We start from the raw sequence: 18815 nt of genomic DNA on the forward strand, positions 1-18815 counted from the left end.
AATGCAGAGTTCTTGATTTATTTACTTTATGCAACTAATTTTTATATTTATTTTGATTATTATGTCCAGTGTAGAACGAAACAGTTGATTTATTTCATACATTAAATTAAAAGTCACAATGCTCCAAGTTCTTCCAGTAGTCAATTTTTAAACAGCTTAGGCGGGAGAGCCCTTTTTTTTGCAATTTGCAAAATATCATTCAGTTTCACAATTGAAAATATATTTTAATAGGTTGAATTTACACAATATCTGTGTAAGACTGTATGACTATTTATAATGGTTAAGCCAGAATTTAGAATATATTCTTTCCCTCCATGTGAAACCATTAGATTTCAAATACCTCTTTCAAAAGTGTCATGTATAAGCTGTGTAAAAAAGAACAATGAATGTACATGTTCAACTATCGAGGAGAACATTGGGAGACATGAATGGTATTCAATAAGTGAATTGGATTCATTGAAGTCACAACTTGACTCTGTAAGGGGTGAACTCGATAACATTGATATTGGAGTTTGGCAATCCTTCACAAGTATGAATAATATTGCACAAGATGTAATATATAGACTCAGAGACATACCTATTGAATTACCCACTGCGGGTTGGTGTAAGTTATATGAAATCCTTCACTATTTTAGATGGCATGAATTCATAATTGGAGACGAGTACCATAGTATGCATTTATGCGAATGCCCCGGTGGATTTATTTCCGCCCTAAACCACTACATTAATTTAAACGTTGTAAACAAACGCCAAAGACAGGGCTCTTCAAAGCTACACTGGGAGTGGAAAGCTAATTCATTAAATCCATACTACGAATTTAACAATCCAAACACAGTTCTAACAGATGATATTATATACAGAGATACATATAGAGCTTGGAATATGGGTATTGACGATAGTGGTGATATAACTAATACACAAAATATTGACTTTATATGGGAAAAAACTTCAAAGAACACTAAGAATTGTTGGTTAGCAGATCTGGTTACCGCAGATGGTTCAATAGATATGCAATATAACCCAAATAACCAAGAAGTATTAACTTCATCAATACAGTATTCAGAGGTAGTTTGTGCACTTGGGCTCCTCAGAAAGCACGGTTCACTCATTTTGAAATGCTTCAATATTTTTAACCATACATCAATTTCACTAATAGCACTTTTGTGTTATTGCTTCCGAAATTTACACATTGTAAAACCAATTATGAGTAAGGGCGGAAATGGTGAGATTTATCTTGTGGCAATAGATTTCCAAGGAATAAGGTCCGTTTTATTAAAGAATTTGCTCTCACATTTTCAAGAAAAAAAGGACAAATTTCATCAGTATTCGCTTTTTCCTAGAGAATGGTTGCCTGATGAATTTATTGACCAATGTGTAACAGCTGCAACGTTATTCTGTAGGTGGCAAATTGAGAATATTTCTCATAACTTGTTAAAGTTCAAATCTTCCATAATTGACAACAAATTTAGTAAAAAGACTAAAGTATGTGATTTCAAAGATCGAAACTCGATTGCTGTAGACAAAGCCAATAAATTTGAAACAGGAGACGGCTCCGAATGTGAAAAACCTTCCACTGAGTGTCAAATAACCAAGAGAGAGAAGAGGCTTTTTGCCCTTGAATATATACAAAATTTAGGAATAAAAAGTATTTCTGTGTCCCACTTTATACTTCAAAATCGCCATATAAAAAAAGAATACACTAATTCAACCAGTTTAAGTAGAAAGGGTGGTGGAAGAATTCGGATTCAAGGTATTTATATTGACAGAAAGTATGCATTTCAACAATATCAAAGATTACAGGAAACAAGAACAAAGTTATACCATCCTCCAGTTTCATACTTAAAATTTAAATCAAAAGGAAGTCAATTAGATAAAGGTAAATTTATATATTTTGTTGACGATTTTTCCCTTCAGGTAGAACCTAAAGATATAGAATTCAATACTTCCAATAGAATTCCACTAAAAAATAAGATAAATTTCGAATTATCCAAGGCAAACCTTCTTCCACAGGAGAGGCTTCCGAGAAAAATTCCCGGGAAGTGGTTTTCTTGGTCAAAAAATGACATTGATTTCCAGAGATTATTTGATAGATTAAAGTCTCAGGCATATATGTTCGAATCTGAACATTTTTTTAAAAAAGTGCCATATTTCTCTTGTGAAAGGCTCCAAATGTCTCCATATTGCAACGAAGAACTAATTAGAAGATATTGTGAACTAATTGTAGAAGTCAAGTCACCAGTTAGAAGTGCAATATTTGGAATTGACACTTGTATCAATAATGAGATTTATAACTGCAACTTTAGATGGACGAAAGTTTCATTTGACATTTTGAAACAATTAATTTCTAGAGGAAATGAATTTGAGTTAAAGGAGGCTGGTGCAAACAACATGAAAATAAATTCAAATTTGGGGGCTAAAAGAAATGTTTTGATAGACGATCTTTCATTATTTTGCCAAGTGCCCGCAAACAACAACATTTTAACTGTCTTTGAGGCTTTGCGTGAACTAAAGGATTCAAACTATGAATATAATCAGATTCCAATTTCACAATATTTGGGTAAAATAAACAAGTTTGTGGAGATTTACAATGGAATAACATATACTGAGTCTTTGGAAGACCATTTCAAGTTCCCACTTTCATATATTTTCAGCATCAACTCTGACATTACGAATAAGGGAGTTGTTATCCTAAACAACACCGAGAACCCCAGAGATTCGTTTGAAGCAGTGTCTTTAAATAAAAATTGTTCAAATGGAAGTAAGTTTGTTGACATTAGTGATGAATTTAGGCATTGTACTCAATATAAACAGATAATAAATTCAATCACCGAGCACAATATTAAAAAAAACGACTTCGACTTAATTTATATTGATCCATATTCACATTTATTGCAGACATATTCATTAGGGCAGTTGGAGATGGAACATTCCTTCAATTTTCTCACTGACATAATGATTGCCTTAAATCTCATAAAATTGGGTGGAAGCATCATCATATCCTTGAAAACGGCATTAACGAGGTTAACTGGTGGTGCAATTGTTGTTCTCAGTTCAGTATTTAATAAAATCGGGCTATTTCGACCTTTTTCTTCCTCTTCACCTTTTTCTTCTTCTTTCCATTTAATTTGTTCTGGGTACAACGATAATGCTCATACAATCTCAAGGCATTTTTTTCAATATCTGTGGGACTTTTCCTTTATGGCTTGGAAAGAGAAATGTTCAATCATCCAATGTGTTCCACCAACTTTGTTTGCTTCAGATAATTTTCTCCATTGGTTAAAAGACTTCAATAACGAAACGATTTCAAACGACATTGATCTTTTAGAAACAGTAATTGAACAACAGCAAAATTTTGAGGAGTTAGGAATTATTAATAACACCGACAATAAAGTATTTTATGGAAATTTGGACAATTCATGGGAAAGTTGCAAGAATAGAACTAGTGTTCAAAAGGAAATTCTGAGTTTCATCCTACTCGGTGGTCATGTTTTTGATGAAGAGTTTAATAATACCAGAACATCTGGAAATGAGATCCAGAGTGAAATATTTGTAGATGAAAAAAACCAAATAACTGAAAGAAAAAATAATTATGAGACTAATTATTTGGAAGATAAATTAAATAAAGATTCTTTATGTAAAGGTGGCTCAATTTATAAACTTGAGTCATCTGATTATGATTCAGATAGACTAAATATCGATCCTTTCGAGAATTCAAATATCGAAGATACAAATATTGATGTGTTTATGGATACACCAACTAATAAATCAAGTGATCCATTTATCTAGTATTACTTTTATTATTATTAATGTTTAAATCTGTTCTTATATCTTATTCGTTGCAGTATGACGAATATACTCTATTTTTATCTTCAATCTTAACATTTTTTAGTAGTTCAACAGCAAAATCTAATGCATTCTTTTTTGAATCTGCGAATTTAATGTATTTTCTATCAATTGGGAAGCTCCAGGTATTGTAGTAATTTTTCATTTTGTTATATTTCGTATCTATTAATACCTGCTTTTTATTTAAAAGAGAGGAAAAAATGTGTCCGTGAAGCCTGTCTGTAATTAATACTTTACCTTGTAGAATAAACTCTAGACCCCTGCAAAACCTTTCTAAAGATATTCCTAGTGAAAAAATTTCGAAGTTATTCTCTGACGTAATGTTATTATTGCTGGCCCATTTCAATAAATCAAAAGAATGTCCACTAATGTGACTTTCAAATCTTTTCCTGCCCATAGCGACTCCACTAAAGTACCTTGTTGGTAAATAATTTGTCCAATCACCTACAATTATACTTGAATTCCCATATGAAAGTAAAATTTCTGTATTGTTTCTCCTTCCTGATTCTCTGTCTTCTCTATTTAACCAAACAATATCAGTTGAATAACTTTTCATTTTCATACTTATAGATTTTACATTATTTAGGATTATAAGTGAGGTTACGATATCAGGTGTAAGAAATATTTTTGTATTGTATATGTCATATCCCAGCTTTGTCTCTTTTTTTTTAATAATTTTTTCTATATAATGAAATGAAAACAAATCTCGCAAAAAAATAGTCAATTTTCCGTTTATGAAAAGGTAATCTGAATCAAACTTTTCATCATTCTTCACTGTGACAGACTGTGGGAAAATCACTTTCTCAAACTCTTTGAACCTTTCAACAACCTCCTTTCTCTCAGCCTCGTATTTTGGCCAAAGATCACCAATATTTCCTCCACCAGTGATGAATATTACTGGCTTCTTATTTAAATTATTTGCAATTTCATATGCCTCATTTAAGCTACAGCTTTTATGTGATCTATTAGAAGTACAATAATATATTATTTTTATCTTGAAAAACTCTGTAACAACAAATTGACTCCAATTTATCCCTGCATCACCTTTATTTTCATGGTCAGCAAGCCCAAATACAATTCCATGCTCGACATTTCTTAATATATTGGCAAGTATAGCCACCATTATTTTTCCTTGAACAGTAAAATTATTGGATATATTATTATACATATTCATTGATTCAGAAAGGAAAGTTGGTTTTTTACCAGAAAGATACATCAATATATTTGGGTATTTCAAAAACCAGTCATCAAGTTTAACTATTTCCCTCAATCGTTCTTCGTTAAAGTGATCATTATAGCTCTCTATAAATGTATTATTTCCGTAATTTATTATTCTGTGATCCTATCAATTTTAATTCTGATAATAATAAGTTCAAAGTTGGAATAATGAAGCAAAACTATCGGGTAGATTGCATACTTAACTTACCAAAGACGGTTTATTATTTGCAGGTATTATACAGGAACATGTATATGAAATAACCCAACCGAAAATAATGAATAATCCGGAAATTCCAATTGATGCTGCATATGGATATTTATCTTTATTTTCATTTTCAACTTTGTTTAATACTTTGTCTTTATTTTCAATGGGTGAGTTGCTTTCTGATTTAGATTTACAAAAGGTCGCCCTCAAGTTTATACATTTTTTATTTGTATTGTTCTTTTTTGAAAAATGTATACCTAATATTGCGAGGATACTTCCAATAATTTGAATAGGAGGTGGTGCTGTACAATTAATTAGTTCAGCTGTTAATACAATAATAGCCCTCTTTGCTAAATTGAAGTATGCATGTACAACTGGGCTTCCAACTAGTTTCAAAAAAGCCAAAGATGAGAAGTTGTATGTTGCATGAAAGAAACCACTGATCATTAATGGAAGAATTGGAACATTTAAAGAAAATTTTCCAAACAATAAGGTCAACACCGTGAATATTAATAAAGATGAAATCATTCCCCAGAATGACAATATTGTGAATGTATCTACTGCTTTCTCATTCTTACTTGAGGAGGAAATAATGACGTTTCTTAGTGAAATAGTTAATGCACCAATAACTGCTAATAAAACACTATATATTAGCGCTTTTGAAGGTGTTGCTTTCCCTGTTAGTGTTGAAGTGACTACAAGTACTATTCCAGCTGTACTTATTGAAAATGAAGCTACTTCTCTAAGAGTTATTTTACGTTTTTGTATTAAAAATGCCAAAATAGTAGTCAAAATCAATTCGCTACACTTTATTATTTGAACCAGCATTACTTTACCACCACCAAGTGCAGTATTAGCACAAATGTTTGCAATTGCATATAAAACTGACGAAAATAATAATTCATTTGTACCCCACCATCTCTTTTTTGTCTCAAGCTTAGTTTTTTCTTCAGACACCTCAAATTCTTCGTATGTTACTACCTTTTTTGCTATTATTTCCTTCTCTATTTTAAGTTCTATAGGATATTCTATATTACGAGAAAATGTACACTGATTATAACTTTTATTAATTTCTTTAAATATTATATCTGAATTTTCATCGTTATTGCTTTCATTAATCTCAATTTCGTCTTTACTACCTTGAAGTATTTTTTTGATAGAGGAACTTTCTTCATTTAAAATATAACTACTAGATAATGACATTTGTGTTTCATTTTTTTGCTCAATTTTGTTTTCACACGTACTTTCTGTCACACTTCCGTCAAAATTTGAATCTCTATAACTATTGTTGTATTCATTGGGTTCTTTTACACCTTTATTAATATTCTTTATTTTTATTATCCCACAAATGAGTATTCCGGTAGAAGCTGCGATTAACAATTGTACTACTGTTAAGAAAGAACCGTATATTATTCTTGAAGTAATAGATTCATTTTCGTTTAATTTATTTAAAGATTTTTTCGTAAAAATGGAGTGTAGTGCAGAACCGACTGTCCATCCAAGAATCGTAATGGTCTCTATGCTCACACCCTTTATTATTCTACGAGTATTTGAACCGATAGTCAAATTGACCATTTTAACATTGGATATCACACAAAGAAAAGTCCACACAATTTCAATAAGAAGAGAATAAGTCTCATGAAAAATGCCTTTCAAATTGCACTTAGGTAGCAAATGTGGGGAGAAGACAATTGCATGCGAATGCATGAAAATTAATTTATGGTACAAAAAAATAACTTCTAGTCAAGCTTACTAACTTGTCGTGGCTTTGGTGGTGGAGCGAAACTAAATTGTGTATTATTACTAGGTAAGCTATTTGTATTATCGGAATTAATCAAAAGAGAGGAAAACCCCTTGAAATTCGTGGAGGGAGTGAAACCACTGGTTTGAACTTCATTCATAGGTTGAGAAGAAAACGGTATTGCTGGAGACAGCTTCTCCTGGGTCATTCCAAACGAAAAAGAACTATTTGAACATAAACTTGACAACAAAGGCTGATTTTGGGAATCGGTCTGCCTCTGGTCACTAGGAGTATTAGAGGTGAATGGACCATCTATTAAAAATTGTGAAGAACCAAACCCAGATACTGTTGGAACAGGAGAACTGTTAGAATGAGTTTTGATTCCTCCAAATATTCCACCCAAACCAGCGGTTTTTGAAAACGAATTACTAGATTCGTTTGGATCTGCTGCACCAAATGTTAAATAGGGTAAAATTGAAAAATTAGAAGGAACTTTATTTAATTCACTTTCATTGATTAGTTTATTTATGGAGCTATTACTCGACTGTATCTGATTTACCAATTCTCTATGATCATTATTCTGTTTAATAATGGGAGTTTTTAGTTCTAAATCAGTCGAACTAGGCTCAAATATATTATTTGGCGTTTTGATTTCAGTTGGAAATCCAAGTGAACTTCCAGGTACCTTCAAATCTCGATTTTCATTTAATTTAGTGTAAAGCGAGCTCTTTGGAAAGTCCTCATTGTGTATGGTTGGAATATCAACTACACTCTCAATTTTTCCATTTCTATCACCACAAATTTCAGTGTTCAAAAAGGAAGTTGTACTAGTTGGTTTTTCAAGACAATTGACACTTCCAGTTGAAAATAATGTAGGATAAAAATTTTCATTTAGTGAAGCAGAGTTATCATCAACTTCTTTTAAATTATTTTCCAACTTCTCAATGCTGTCGTTTTTAATAAAGGGAATGTCGCATACTGGGTTATGATTCTGAGTATCATCAACAAGGTTGTCCTCGTAATTTTCTGGTTGATCAAATAGTATTTTCTGCTTTAGTTCTAGTTCGGTAAAAGATTCAATAACATTATTTGAGTCCCTGAACACTTCTAACTTTTCCATATGACTAATATTTTCCGAGTCATTTTCTTTAATAGCTGAATCAAAATCTTGAAATTTTTTTTCGTTTGGAATTGGTGAAATAGGTTTAAGATCGAATGATAATACTGTGTCATTGTTTTTTGATTGTAAATTTACATTCTCGAAGATTAAACTCGATGATTCAGAGGGATTTACCTTATCGTAGGATGATTCTGAAGCATCAGAATACAGAATCACATCTTCATTATGATGGCTTTTTTCAGAAATACTATTGGTTAATATCAAATTCATTTTTTGTCTATAAAACATATTTTTTTCTCTGTTTGAATTCTTCATAAGCAAAAGATGAGAAACCATTAGCCTGTCACAATTAGGCTTGAAAGTTCCGCTATTTAAATAAACTGAGTTAATATTATTAATTTGCCAGTAGATATTTTTTGGTATAAGGTTTTCCCTTTTCATGAATGAAATTGATCCCTGAATGATATCACATTGATCAATAATCCTTTCTAATTGTTCATGGCAATTAAACAGTGCCGAATTTATTGCTTCGGTTGATTTATTAGAATAATTGGTCATGTGTGGTGTTGTAGAAAAGCTATGGTTTCCCCTCAAGGGAGAGTTGTAATCATGTACTAAATTGATGTTCTTCGTTGGATTCCAGTTGAACTCGAAGTAAGGTACCTTTTTAGCTTGCTTTTTTTGAAAAACTGATGATTTAGAGCGTAGGTTTAAATATTCTTCCAGTGTAGTGCGAGTAGAATAATAGAAATTTTTCATATAGAAATTTGTTTTTTGTGCAGGGGGAAGGATAAGCGCATCATTATTTATGAATGATTGCCCCAGAACCTCTTTCTTGGATGAAATAGAATAAGATATATTACTAATAACATCTGAAAGTGAATCAATTCTTCTTAGTGGTGAATAATTGAACTTGTTAATATTGTCATTCCTATAAAGTTTATCTGGATTTCGAACAGCTCTTACACTAGAAGAAATGTCGACTCCCTGTAGTTCATAATCCTTTTGATCATTCGAAGAATAGTCAAAAGAACCATCATTTTGTCCGAGTAAAGAAATTGGAATAGAAGGAGGTAATAAAATATTGTTCGATCCTGGACAGTTTACTCTTAAATTCAGTCTTTGACAGAGCTTTGAAACCTGTGAAATTCTAGACGCAAGTTTAAGACACTGTTTCCCCGTAATTGAAATCGACTCTACCATTTTACACAAGTCTGGCGCATCAGAGCTCCTAATGAAATCATACAAGATGCTATTGTTAACGTAAAATAGAATCGATACTTGATTTGAAGTTAATTCATTCCTCCTGAACTTTATTCTTAATTTTTCAAAATTAGAATTTTTGTATATTTTTTCCGGGAATTTTTTTATAATTCCAAAATATATTCTTCGAAGTTGTCTTTCAAGATCAGAAACACAACTATATTTATTGAGTAATTCAACAAATTGCTCGTCATTTAGCTTAAACGGGGAGAAATCCTTGATAAAACGGTCTATATTACCGAATATATTTGGAGTTGAGCTGTTTAAAGAGTTAATCATTTCATAAACAAATTTAAATTTATTTTCCAGTGATTTTATATTATTCTCAATTTTTGAAAGTACATCGAAAATATTGGAACCCGAATTATTCAAATTCCCAATTTTAGACACACACTTCCCAAGGTCATTTAAAAAGTAATCTGTATTGGGATATTCCTCGTTATCCTGCTCAACATGCAAGGATTTTTTAGTATTCTGATCAAGGTAATATTTAAATTCATCATTCAAAGTATCAATATAAAAATCTTTTTCATTCGTTTTTTCACAAAATACGGCTTCATAATTAATAATAGATTTGATGTTGTCTTCTTGGTATTCTATTTTACTTAATTTCGAACTTGAAATGAAATGAGCAATAATTCCACCATCAGTTTGAGAAATCAAAATAATAGGTGGGTTTTTTATTTGAGGAGAATCAAGAGCTAATTTCGGGTCTCTAATTGAGCTTTTACTAGAGGTACATATTACAGCATCAAATATTCCTGTCTCATAATCTGTGCAATTAATGTCATAACCCTCTGACATACCAAGCCTAAACCATTGTTGAGAACCAAGTTCTTCATTTGAGGTAATGTATGACTCATTGCATGTAAAAAGTATCATCTGTGAGAAAACGGAAGTGCCCATAAAAAGTATTTCCCATTCTTTCACCCAAATAGCAATACAATTTATTGTATCCAACCTGCAAAAATCACTGGGAATATTATCAAAACTCAAGTCGTTTATTGAATATGAAGAAATACTAATGTTAGTTGGTGAATCTATTACAAAGAAAATAATATATCCATCAATGCAATCTCTTCCTCCAACTAAAGTTAATGACAAATAATCTTTTCTTTTTCCATTGAGAAACTTTAAACATGAAATATTAAAGTGATCCAGATAATTTTCGGGGTCTAACTCTATGTGATTTATGAAGGCACTTTCTTTAATAGGTCTAAGTATTTCTAATATTGAGAAAACGAAGGAACTGGGAATTATAAATATTTCCGTTTCAAATGAAATCGTATCATATAATTCGTTTGTCAGTACGACAATACACTTTCTTTCCTCTGTGGCAAATACTAAAGAAATTTTCTGATTATTTTTTTCACAAGACTCGATAAACTTAAAACTGTAATTGTTACTCTCGATCTTAAATTGGACTTTGGAAAATTTTTTCTTCATGTGATCATAACGATAAATAAAACAATTTCCATCTACATCAATAATTACGATATCATTTTTTTCAGTCCAACATACTTCTCGAGGATCTCTATGATCAATTTTATTCCATTCATTAAATTCATTTACATTAAGTAGATCATACAAAGCTACTCCAAAATTCCCAGTTAGAGTTAAAATTGTCGACGAATAGTCGAGAAGGATATTTGATATTGAAAAAGAGCACGACAATTTGTAATCTAAGACAAGACAGCCTTTCAAGTCAACTGAATTCAGTTCAAGACACATGGATTCACCAAGGTTCTCGAGGATACCATCCATGTTATATATCAGCACTTGATTTCTTTCTGCAACAATTATATACCTCAGTTTGTTGCATACTAATATTTTCGATCCCTCCTGTGACTCAAACCTCAATTTTGGGCCATGAATAAATTTCACAGAAGCAACATCGTCGTATGTTGACACCTCCATCTCACTATAAAGATCATGAAAAGGCAAAAATTGCAAAATATCCAAATGTAATTTAATTAAAGGTCTAATATAGTGTTCTAATGGGGAACAAGTTAATAGAAAATGTGGATTACCGCCTCAAAAAAAAAAGCCCTAGCATTATTTGTAAGTATGGTTCATATGTCCAATCTGGTTATTGAATGACCATATCTCGGAAAATTAAGTTTAGGGCCTTTTTCCCACCTATCCTCTTGAAAAATGTAAAATAGAGTATCACCCACAGTTTCATCCCTTGTTTGCCCCCCACACATTAGTGCAGTATAGTCATTTAAGGTTACTGAAGATATCCTCGTATCTGTAAGACCTTGTGGCATTGGATTTCTATAAGTTGTGGTATTGTCCTTTGAATATAACATAACATTTATGAGTTCCCCTGAATCCAGGATATTGTTATTTCTATCGACCCCACCCCATATACAAACTGTACCATGTAACGAGTATGCGGCAGAACCAGACCTGACTTCTAATAGCTCTATATAATCCATGAATTCCCATTGGTTCCTTCTCACATCAAACACCTCAATAGACTTTAACCTTCTATCACCTCTTGTACCCCCAATTATTGCGACTGTGTATTGATCCAGTTTCACACATGAAGAAGAGGATCTAGGAACATTTAACGATGGCCCAGGTAACCAATACTTTGATCTCGGATCGTAAAAATCGGTTAACCCAATAATATGTTCCCCATCGAACCCACCAATCGCAAAAATCCGCCCATCATTGAGAGTGATGGATGACAAGTTTCTTCTTTTGGTTGACATTGATGGCCCTTGCCTCCATGAATCTGTTAGCGGGTCATAAATCTCCATAGTTTCAAGTGCTCTGCACTTATTATTATATCCTCCAAATAAAGCACAATTATAGTTGTTTATATCTGAACTAGAACCAAATGCTCTTGGGGTTATCATAGGCCTTACAATACTCCAACCTACGTCTGACTCATTTTCCATATTAAATTTTCCATCATAAATAGTGGATGGCAGCATTAAAACTTCAGCAGAATCTAGTATATTGTCTCCATTAGATCCGCCGAAAACATATATTAATGAATTATCGAAAAATTTTATCTCGAAATAATTCATCTCCCTTAACAGATTTAGGCTTGCCTCAGTATTAAGTACTGGTGGAATAGCCTTTTTGTCATCTCTTAAATAATTTAATATTTGTTTAAATATATCTGGATCCCTATCGAAAAATATATTGCCGTTTTTATCTTTTTCTATTTCAATTCCAAAAGTTTTACCAGAATAAATTCTTCCTAATATGCCCCCTTTTGCCTTTCCTTCAGTTAATACTTTTCTTGAGACTTCAAATTTGGTCCCACCAACGTTTAATTCTATTGTAGACCTTGCCAATGAACTCATATCACTAATTTTCTCCTTCATTTTCTCTATTTCTAACTTTTCTTTCTTCAGTTCATTTTCAATATTACTCCAGTAATTCGATAATTCTTGTTGTTTCTTATTAAACAACTCTTTTTCTTCAAGTAGTTGTCTAAAATTTTCTTTTTTCTCTTTATTTAGGAGTTTTTTCATCGCTAGCGTTTCCTCTTCAATGCCCTTCTCTAGCTTTTTTATTCTTTCATATTCCGATTTCTTAATACATTCAATTTCCCTAAATAATGATTTCTTTTCCCTCTCAAAACATGTTCTTTCGTGTTCTAGTTTTTCGAATTCGCTCAGTAATTTTTTTTCAATCTTTCTTATATGTTCACCGAATATTTCTCTTATTTCACTTGTCATCAATTCAAAGCCATGCAGAACGCCACTAGAAATATCTTCACCTGAAGAGTGAATATTTGTGGATGTACCACTTATGTTTCCATCCTCGTCATCTTCCTTGTTAGTTTGCATTTTAAATTTAGTACCAGAAAATGTTTCAGGATCTATATTAAGAGTTACTTTCAGGGTTTTAAAAGAGGCTTAAGTGAAGAGGGGGGAGAGGGGAGAAACCGGAAAACTTTTTTTTTGTGAACGAAACTGCATTTTTCAAATATTGAATTGACAATCTATGCGTAATTTCCGACAAATTAAGTTTCTTTCTTTACGTTTCAAAGGTGACAATTACACATAAGTGATATATAAAGCATCCAATCAGATTTTTTTTAATCAAAATTAAGTGGTTTATTTTTTCTTTGTTCCAATATTTGATTTAGTTATTGCAGATAGCTGTTGAACAATTTCTTGACGGTAGCTCAGTAATTTAATCAAAACCTACAGAAATATTTGTATCTGTCTTGTTAATAGTCTTACTGCATAATTAAGCACTCTATCTTCTAATCTCTCATTTGGTATTCAAAACCATTATTTTGTTAGTGAGTACTTACAAGTCCATATAATATAGAACAATCTTAAATACTTAGCTTTTTTGTAAATTATGCATTTTCCACTTTTGAAAACAAGAAAGAAATCATAGAAAAGTAGTTGAACGTTTTCCCTCATAATTATAGTTAAATGAGCTCAATTTTACACTAGCCTGTAAACAATACCATCATAAATTGTCGGTGATTTTAATAGATATTAATAATCGTAAACTGATAAAGAATATTAACAAAGTAAGTAAAAAGAGATTTGTATTAAGTATTTCTAAATTTAAAATAATATAAACTTGTATTATTTTTCCTTAAATTCAAGAGAGTTAATTTAATATTTGAAATGCACGCCTAATCACCTGGAAAAAAATAATGAACAACTCATACAATTCTATGTTAATTCATTTTTTATAAAAATTATTTTCAATAATAGGGTCAGTTGGTTTTTGAAATAATCTCAAGGTTTTGTAAACTTGAGACGTTTTTTAATTTATATCGAATAATGATACCAGTATAAAACTTATTTAAAAAAATTAACCACCGTATTTATCTTTGCTAGCAAATAATTTGTTCACGAAAATAATTAGAAACACTTTAATATTTTAATGGTTATTTATACAATGAAATAATTATCGTGTTTTCTAAATAGGCACAATACATTTGTCTGAAATATTAACAAATTCAAGCGATGAGCAAAATCTAAAATGTTAATTTAATCGCAGAACATTTGAAACCGGTATTTCAGACTTTGCAGACACTCACCAAATATCCAACATAAATAGAATAGAAGAAAGCACAATTGTTTTAGTATTTTTGATATGACTCCAGAGGTCCGTTATCACTTGTTGCCTGCCATTTTCTCTTGGTTTCTCCATTTATTGTAATGGTCCGATCTAACTTTGAGAAGAAAAGTGAGTTTTCTAACAACAATAAAGCAAAACAAAACGATGATTAGCTGGAGGTTGACAATAAAAAACAGTTGTGTTATCGACATTCTCTCACTCACATATGTTTTCAAGTACCATAATTGCATGATATTAAATATTTTTTTAAAAATTCTGCTTTCTCAAGGCGCCTACCAATTGCTTTTCGCAAATAAACAACTTTTAGATAAAACGAAACATAATTACTAATATTATAACGAGAAAAATATTCACACTATTGTGGAGGAGAATAATATATCAAAGATTCATTTTTAGAAGTTTACATGTGTGAAATGATTTGAAAGTACAATAAAAATTATGCAAAATAGTGAAAAGATAACCTCCTATAATGAAACTGATATTGATTCAAAATCCATTTTAAAAGTTAACTCATCTAATTTTGACTCTAGAGAAAAAAAAACTTCATGGACAATGAAGTTTAATCTCTACACCAAGAAATTGAGCAATGATAAATCAACTTACAATCCTAGCAATCCTGAAAAGAATGTTGATTCAGAGGTAGTCTGTACTTCGCTCGAATCAAGTGAAAAAATTGAATCTACACATAATTCTGGAAGTTACTCTTTTTGGCCAAATTCTCTTGAGGAGATTCAGAGGGGTGGCTCAGCGGTATTTAATCGTCTAGCATCAAGAATAGAGGAAGGAATTCAAGATTTGCAATTTCAACTTAGACCTGACTTTCCAAAACTTCCAGAAAAAATAGGCGACAAAGAAATACCGATAGGATTCTCTTTTAGCGTAAGCGCAATGTTAATTCCGTATCATCTTGGAGTAATATTGGAGTTACAAGAGCAGGGCTATGTAACGGATTCCACACCTCTTTCTGGAGCATCAGGAGGTTCAATTGCAGCAGTTTGCTGTGCATTGGGAATAAGTGTTTATGAAGCAATGGATGCTTGCATTTCACTCTATGAAGATTGCAGAAAAAATGGAACAGCAGGAAGATTAAATATTGTGCTTGAACGCGAACTTCGCAAAAGAATACCAGACAATGCCATTGAATTGCTTAATAAAAGGGCAGAAAAAGGTGGGCAAACCATTATCTCTTATACACAGGTTTTACCTGTTCCTAAGTCACACTTTGTCTCAGATTTTACTTCAAAAGATGACCTGATTGAATGCATACTTGCGAGTTCCACAATCCCATTCCTATCAGTTCCCTGGCCAACTTTTAAGTGCAGAGGAAAAGCTTGCGTCGATGGATTCTTTGCAGTTGGAAGAAGTGAATTAGGGTGTATACCTACAAATTCAAAAAGAACAGTGAAGGTATGCCCTTTACCTTCTGCGGGCTTATCTATGAAATCAAAAAAATCCGATGTAATTTCTCCACATATTCAGAATTACGATTGGATACTCTTCAATTCAGACAATGGGTATGAATCTGAGTTTGAGTTGTTAAAAACTAGACCTTGGATCTCAAATATTGCACCAATAAATAGGTTCACAGAAACACAAGATAATGATGAAAGAAATGATTTAAGCACTTCACAAAATAGTATTATAGAAAAAAAGAGTTTTAGTAGGGAAAGCCCATCAAATAATATAAATGATGATTTTAGTGAAAAATTTTTCAATAACAACACAAATCTAAATGCTCCTCCAATAATGAAATACAATAATAACGAGCTTCTACGTATTGCAGTTGATCCACCCTCAACTAAGGTCGCTTGGGAACTTTTCTATGTAGGGCGTGGGGACGCTTTGAGATGGGTAATGATAGATAGAATAAAAAGCAATACGAACAAGTTTATGGAGCCAAAAAATTCATAGTGTAAACAAACTTATATTGTATATTAAGTCAAAGGCTGAACAGGATTTAATTAAATACAATCTACATATACACCTATTTCTTTCCAGATTTGTGAATTTTTTCTATATTTTGTCTTAAATTTTCAAGATCCAGCTTAAACTGTTTTTTGAGTTCGAGATCTATAATGTGTTTTTCTCCATATTTTTTAAATAGATTAAATGATTCAATGGAGTTCAAGATATTATCTGAGACCAAGAAGCACCAGGAAAGAAGGTACCAGACCTGCCAATCTTCTTCGTCTTCAGTTAAGAGCGAATTAAGCAATTCTTCTGCCAACTCGGTCTCGTTTAGATCTATCAATGTCCTAGATAAGTTTAAGCGCACAGAGTACTCTGGCAACTGGAGAAGGCTATCATCGTTAATTGGGTCTTCCAAATTTAAGCCATATCTACTATATAGAAGTTCTCTAATTCTAGAAACACATTTTTTTGATTCATCTATATCGTCTATAGTTTTTAGGTAGCTCAGTTTACAGCAAAGGGTCTCGAAGTGATCTTTGTCTATTTTCTCCGATTTCTCCAGGTATTTTTGTATTTCAGTCTCGGCATCTTCATTGTCACATAAATCTGTCATATATAATTCAATGACTGCACAAAAGGCACTGCATAGTTGGTTCTTCAAAAAATATAACTGTTCATTTGAAAAGTCCTCTGGGCTATTTGCCTCCATAATGCGTAATTTATTTATTAGTATTTCTATCCCCTTTTTCCAGATAAAAAGTGACTCTTCACCTTCAAGAATCTGCCCAAGATTGAAATATTTAATGTGGTCATCACTTGGGTCCACACTTATACTTTCTTCAATAAGTGCTCTACCTTTTTCAAGTTCACCAATTGCCATCATGAATTCTCCATATACTGACAATACAAAGCTATTTTTTGGTTCCAATTGGTAAGCTCTCTCAAGAAGCTTGCTTGCCTCCTCATAATCCGGAGGAAATCTAGTCAGACATTCCTGTGCATTGTGAACTAATCCTATTGCATTCATCATAAAGATAAAATATACAAAATTTTATCCTAAAAAAATTTTCACTAACCGCCTAAAATGTACTTAATTCTGACTTTCTATTTAGGAAGAAAAATACTCAGAACTAAATAAAGTATCCGTATTATTTTTGTCTTTTTTGAAATAGAAATACAGGACGTTCCCAAAGGAACTCTTTTTCCGAACGACCAAAGTGCCCTCCAGTTGCAGTCTTTCTGTAAATTGGTGACCTCAAGTTCAGAGATTTAATTATGGCACTAGGTCTAAAATCAAAGTTTTCACTAATGATTTCTAGAAGTTCTGAATCTGTCACTCCATTTTTTGCCGTGCCAAATGTATTTATATAGAGGGATAATGGTTTTGTAATACCAATTCCATATGAAACTTGAACTAGACACCTACTACACATTTTAGAGTGAACAACTGATTTTGCAACCAAACGAGCCATATATGCACCCGATCTATCAACTTTTGTTGGATCCTTTCCACTGAAGGCTCCACCACCATGAGCTCCCCAACCTCCATAAGTATCTACGATTATTTTTCTACCTGTTAATCCAGCATCTGCAGCAGGGCCACCAATTGTAAATTTACCGGATGGATTAACTAATATTTTCGTTTGATCGTCTATAAGTTTTTGAGGGCAAACTTCTTGTAACACATTTTTTATAACAAAGCTTCTAATCTCGTCATTAGATACTCTCTCGTCGTGTTGAATTGAAACCAAGACTGTGTGTATTCTCTTTGGGATTATTTCGTTTTGTCTACAAACATATTCTACGGTTACTTGCGCTTTTCCATCCGGCCCAATCCAATTAGAACAATTGTCTGTATTACATTTTCTTATTTCATCCAATTTTCTTGTAATTGAAGTGGCTAATAAGTGAGTCAAAGGTATTAATTCTTCTGTTTCATTTGTTGCGTATCCAAACATTGTCCCTTGGTCGCCTGCTCCAAAATCATCAATATTAGATGAGCATACACAATTAGCAATTTCACTACTTTGCTGGTCCAATTTTATTATTACCTCCATAGTTTTATAATCGAGACCCTTTTTCTCTGAATCGTACCCTATTTCTTTTACTGTCTCGCGAACAATTTCCTCGTAATTAACTTTTGCTTTAGTTGTGATCTCTCCAAAAACCATGATAAACCCTGTTTTTGTACATACTTCACATGCAACACGGCTATCTGGATCCTGTTCTATACATGAGTCTAGAATTGCATCAGAAATTTGATCACAAAGCTTATCTGGATGGCCACTGCAAACAGATTCAGAGGAAAACAAGAATTCCTCACTAGAAATAGAAATATTAGAATTGAATGTACTAGCCCTTGTAAGCTGGTTGTTACACATTATTAATATCTGAACCTTTTTATATATTTAGTTGAATTAGAAGACATAATCTCATTGCAT

General features: G+C 32.1%; 7 protein-coding genes across 7 annotated transcripts; 2 read left to right on the forward strand and 5 right to left on the reverse strand.

The window, feature by feature from the left end:
* Positions 1 to 276: 276 nt before the first annotated feature.
* FG379_003472 (adrift- FTSJ family RNA methylase) lies at positions 277 to 3786 on the forward strand (the record flags this gene model as incomplete). The annotated part of the gene is made up of 1 exon (XM_067329101.1): positions 277 to 3786. The coding sequence occupies one exon, from the start codon at positions 277 to 279 to the stop codon at positions 3784 to 3786; it is 3510 nt and encodes a 1169-aa protein (XP_067185278.1).
* A 43-nt stretch (positions 3787 to 3829) lies between these two features.
* On the reverse strand, positions 3830 to 6841 carry FG379_003474 (uncharacterized protein; the record flags this gene model as incomplete). Its single annotated transcript, XM_067329103.1, has 2 exons — positions 3830 to 5185; positions 5270 to 6841. The coding sequence occupies 2 exons, from the start codon at positions 6839 to 6841 to the stop codon at positions 3830 to 3832; spliced, it is 2928 nt and encodes a 975-aa protein (XP_067185280.1).
* Positions 6842 to 7005: 164 nt separating this feature from the next.
* FG379_003475 (uncharacterized protein) lies at positions 7006 to 11307 on the reverse strand (the record flags this gene model as incomplete). Its single annotated transcript, XM_067329104.1, has 1 exon — positions 7006 to 11307. One exon carries the CDS (start codon positions 11305 to 11307, stop codon positions 7006 to 7008), a length of 4302 nt encoding a protein of 1433 aa, XP_067185281.1.
* A 155-nt stretch (positions 11308 to 11462) lies between these two features.
* Positions 11463 to 13202, reverse strand: FG379_003476 (uncharacterized protein; the record flags this gene model as incomplete). The annotated part of the gene is made up of 1 exon (XM_067329105.1): positions 11463 to 13202. The coding sequence occupies one exon, from the start codon at positions 13200 to 13202 to the stop codon at positions 11463 to 11465; it is 1740 nt and encodes a 579-aa protein (XP_067185282.1).
* Positions 13203 to 14901: 1699 nt separating this feature from the next.
* On the forward strand, positions 14902 to 16374 carry FG379_003477 (uncharacterized protein; the record flags this gene model as incomplete). Its single annotated transcript, XM_067329106.1, has 1 exon — positions 14902 to 16374. The coding sequence occupies one exon, from the start codon at positions 14902 to 14904 to the stop codon at positions 16372 to 16374; it is 1473 nt and encodes a 490-aa protein (XP_067185283.1).
* A 73-nt stretch (positions 16375 to 16447) lies between these two features.
* On the reverse strand, positions 16448 to 17401 carry FG379_003478 (TPR repeat; the record flags this gene model as incomplete). Its single annotated transcript, XM_067329107.1, has 1 exon — positions 16448 to 17401. The coding sequence occupies one exon, from the start codon at positions 17399 to 17401 to the stop codon at positions 16448 to 16450; it is 954 nt and encodes a 317-aa protein (XP_067185284.1).
* Positions 17402 to 17522: 121 nt separating this feature from the next.
* Positions 17523 to 18755, reverse strand: FG379_003479 (methionine adenosyltransferase; the record flags this gene model as incomplete). The annotated part of the gene is made up of 1 exon (XM_067329108.1): positions 17523 to 18755. The coding sequence occupies one exon, from the start codon at positions 18753 to 18755 to the stop codon at positions 17523 to 17525; it is 1233 nt and encodes a 410-aa protein (XP_067185285.1).
* Positions 18756 to 18815: the final 60 nt, after the last annotated feature.

This window comes from Cryptosporidium bovis (assembly GCF_009768925.1).
Source record: "Cryptosporidium bovis isolate 45015 chromosome Unknown contig_8, whole genome shotgun sequence".
In the NCBI taxonomy this organism is placed as follows: Eukaryota; Apicomplexa; class Conoidasida; order Eucoccidiorida; family Cryptosporidiidae; genus Cryptosporidium; species Cryptosporidium bovis.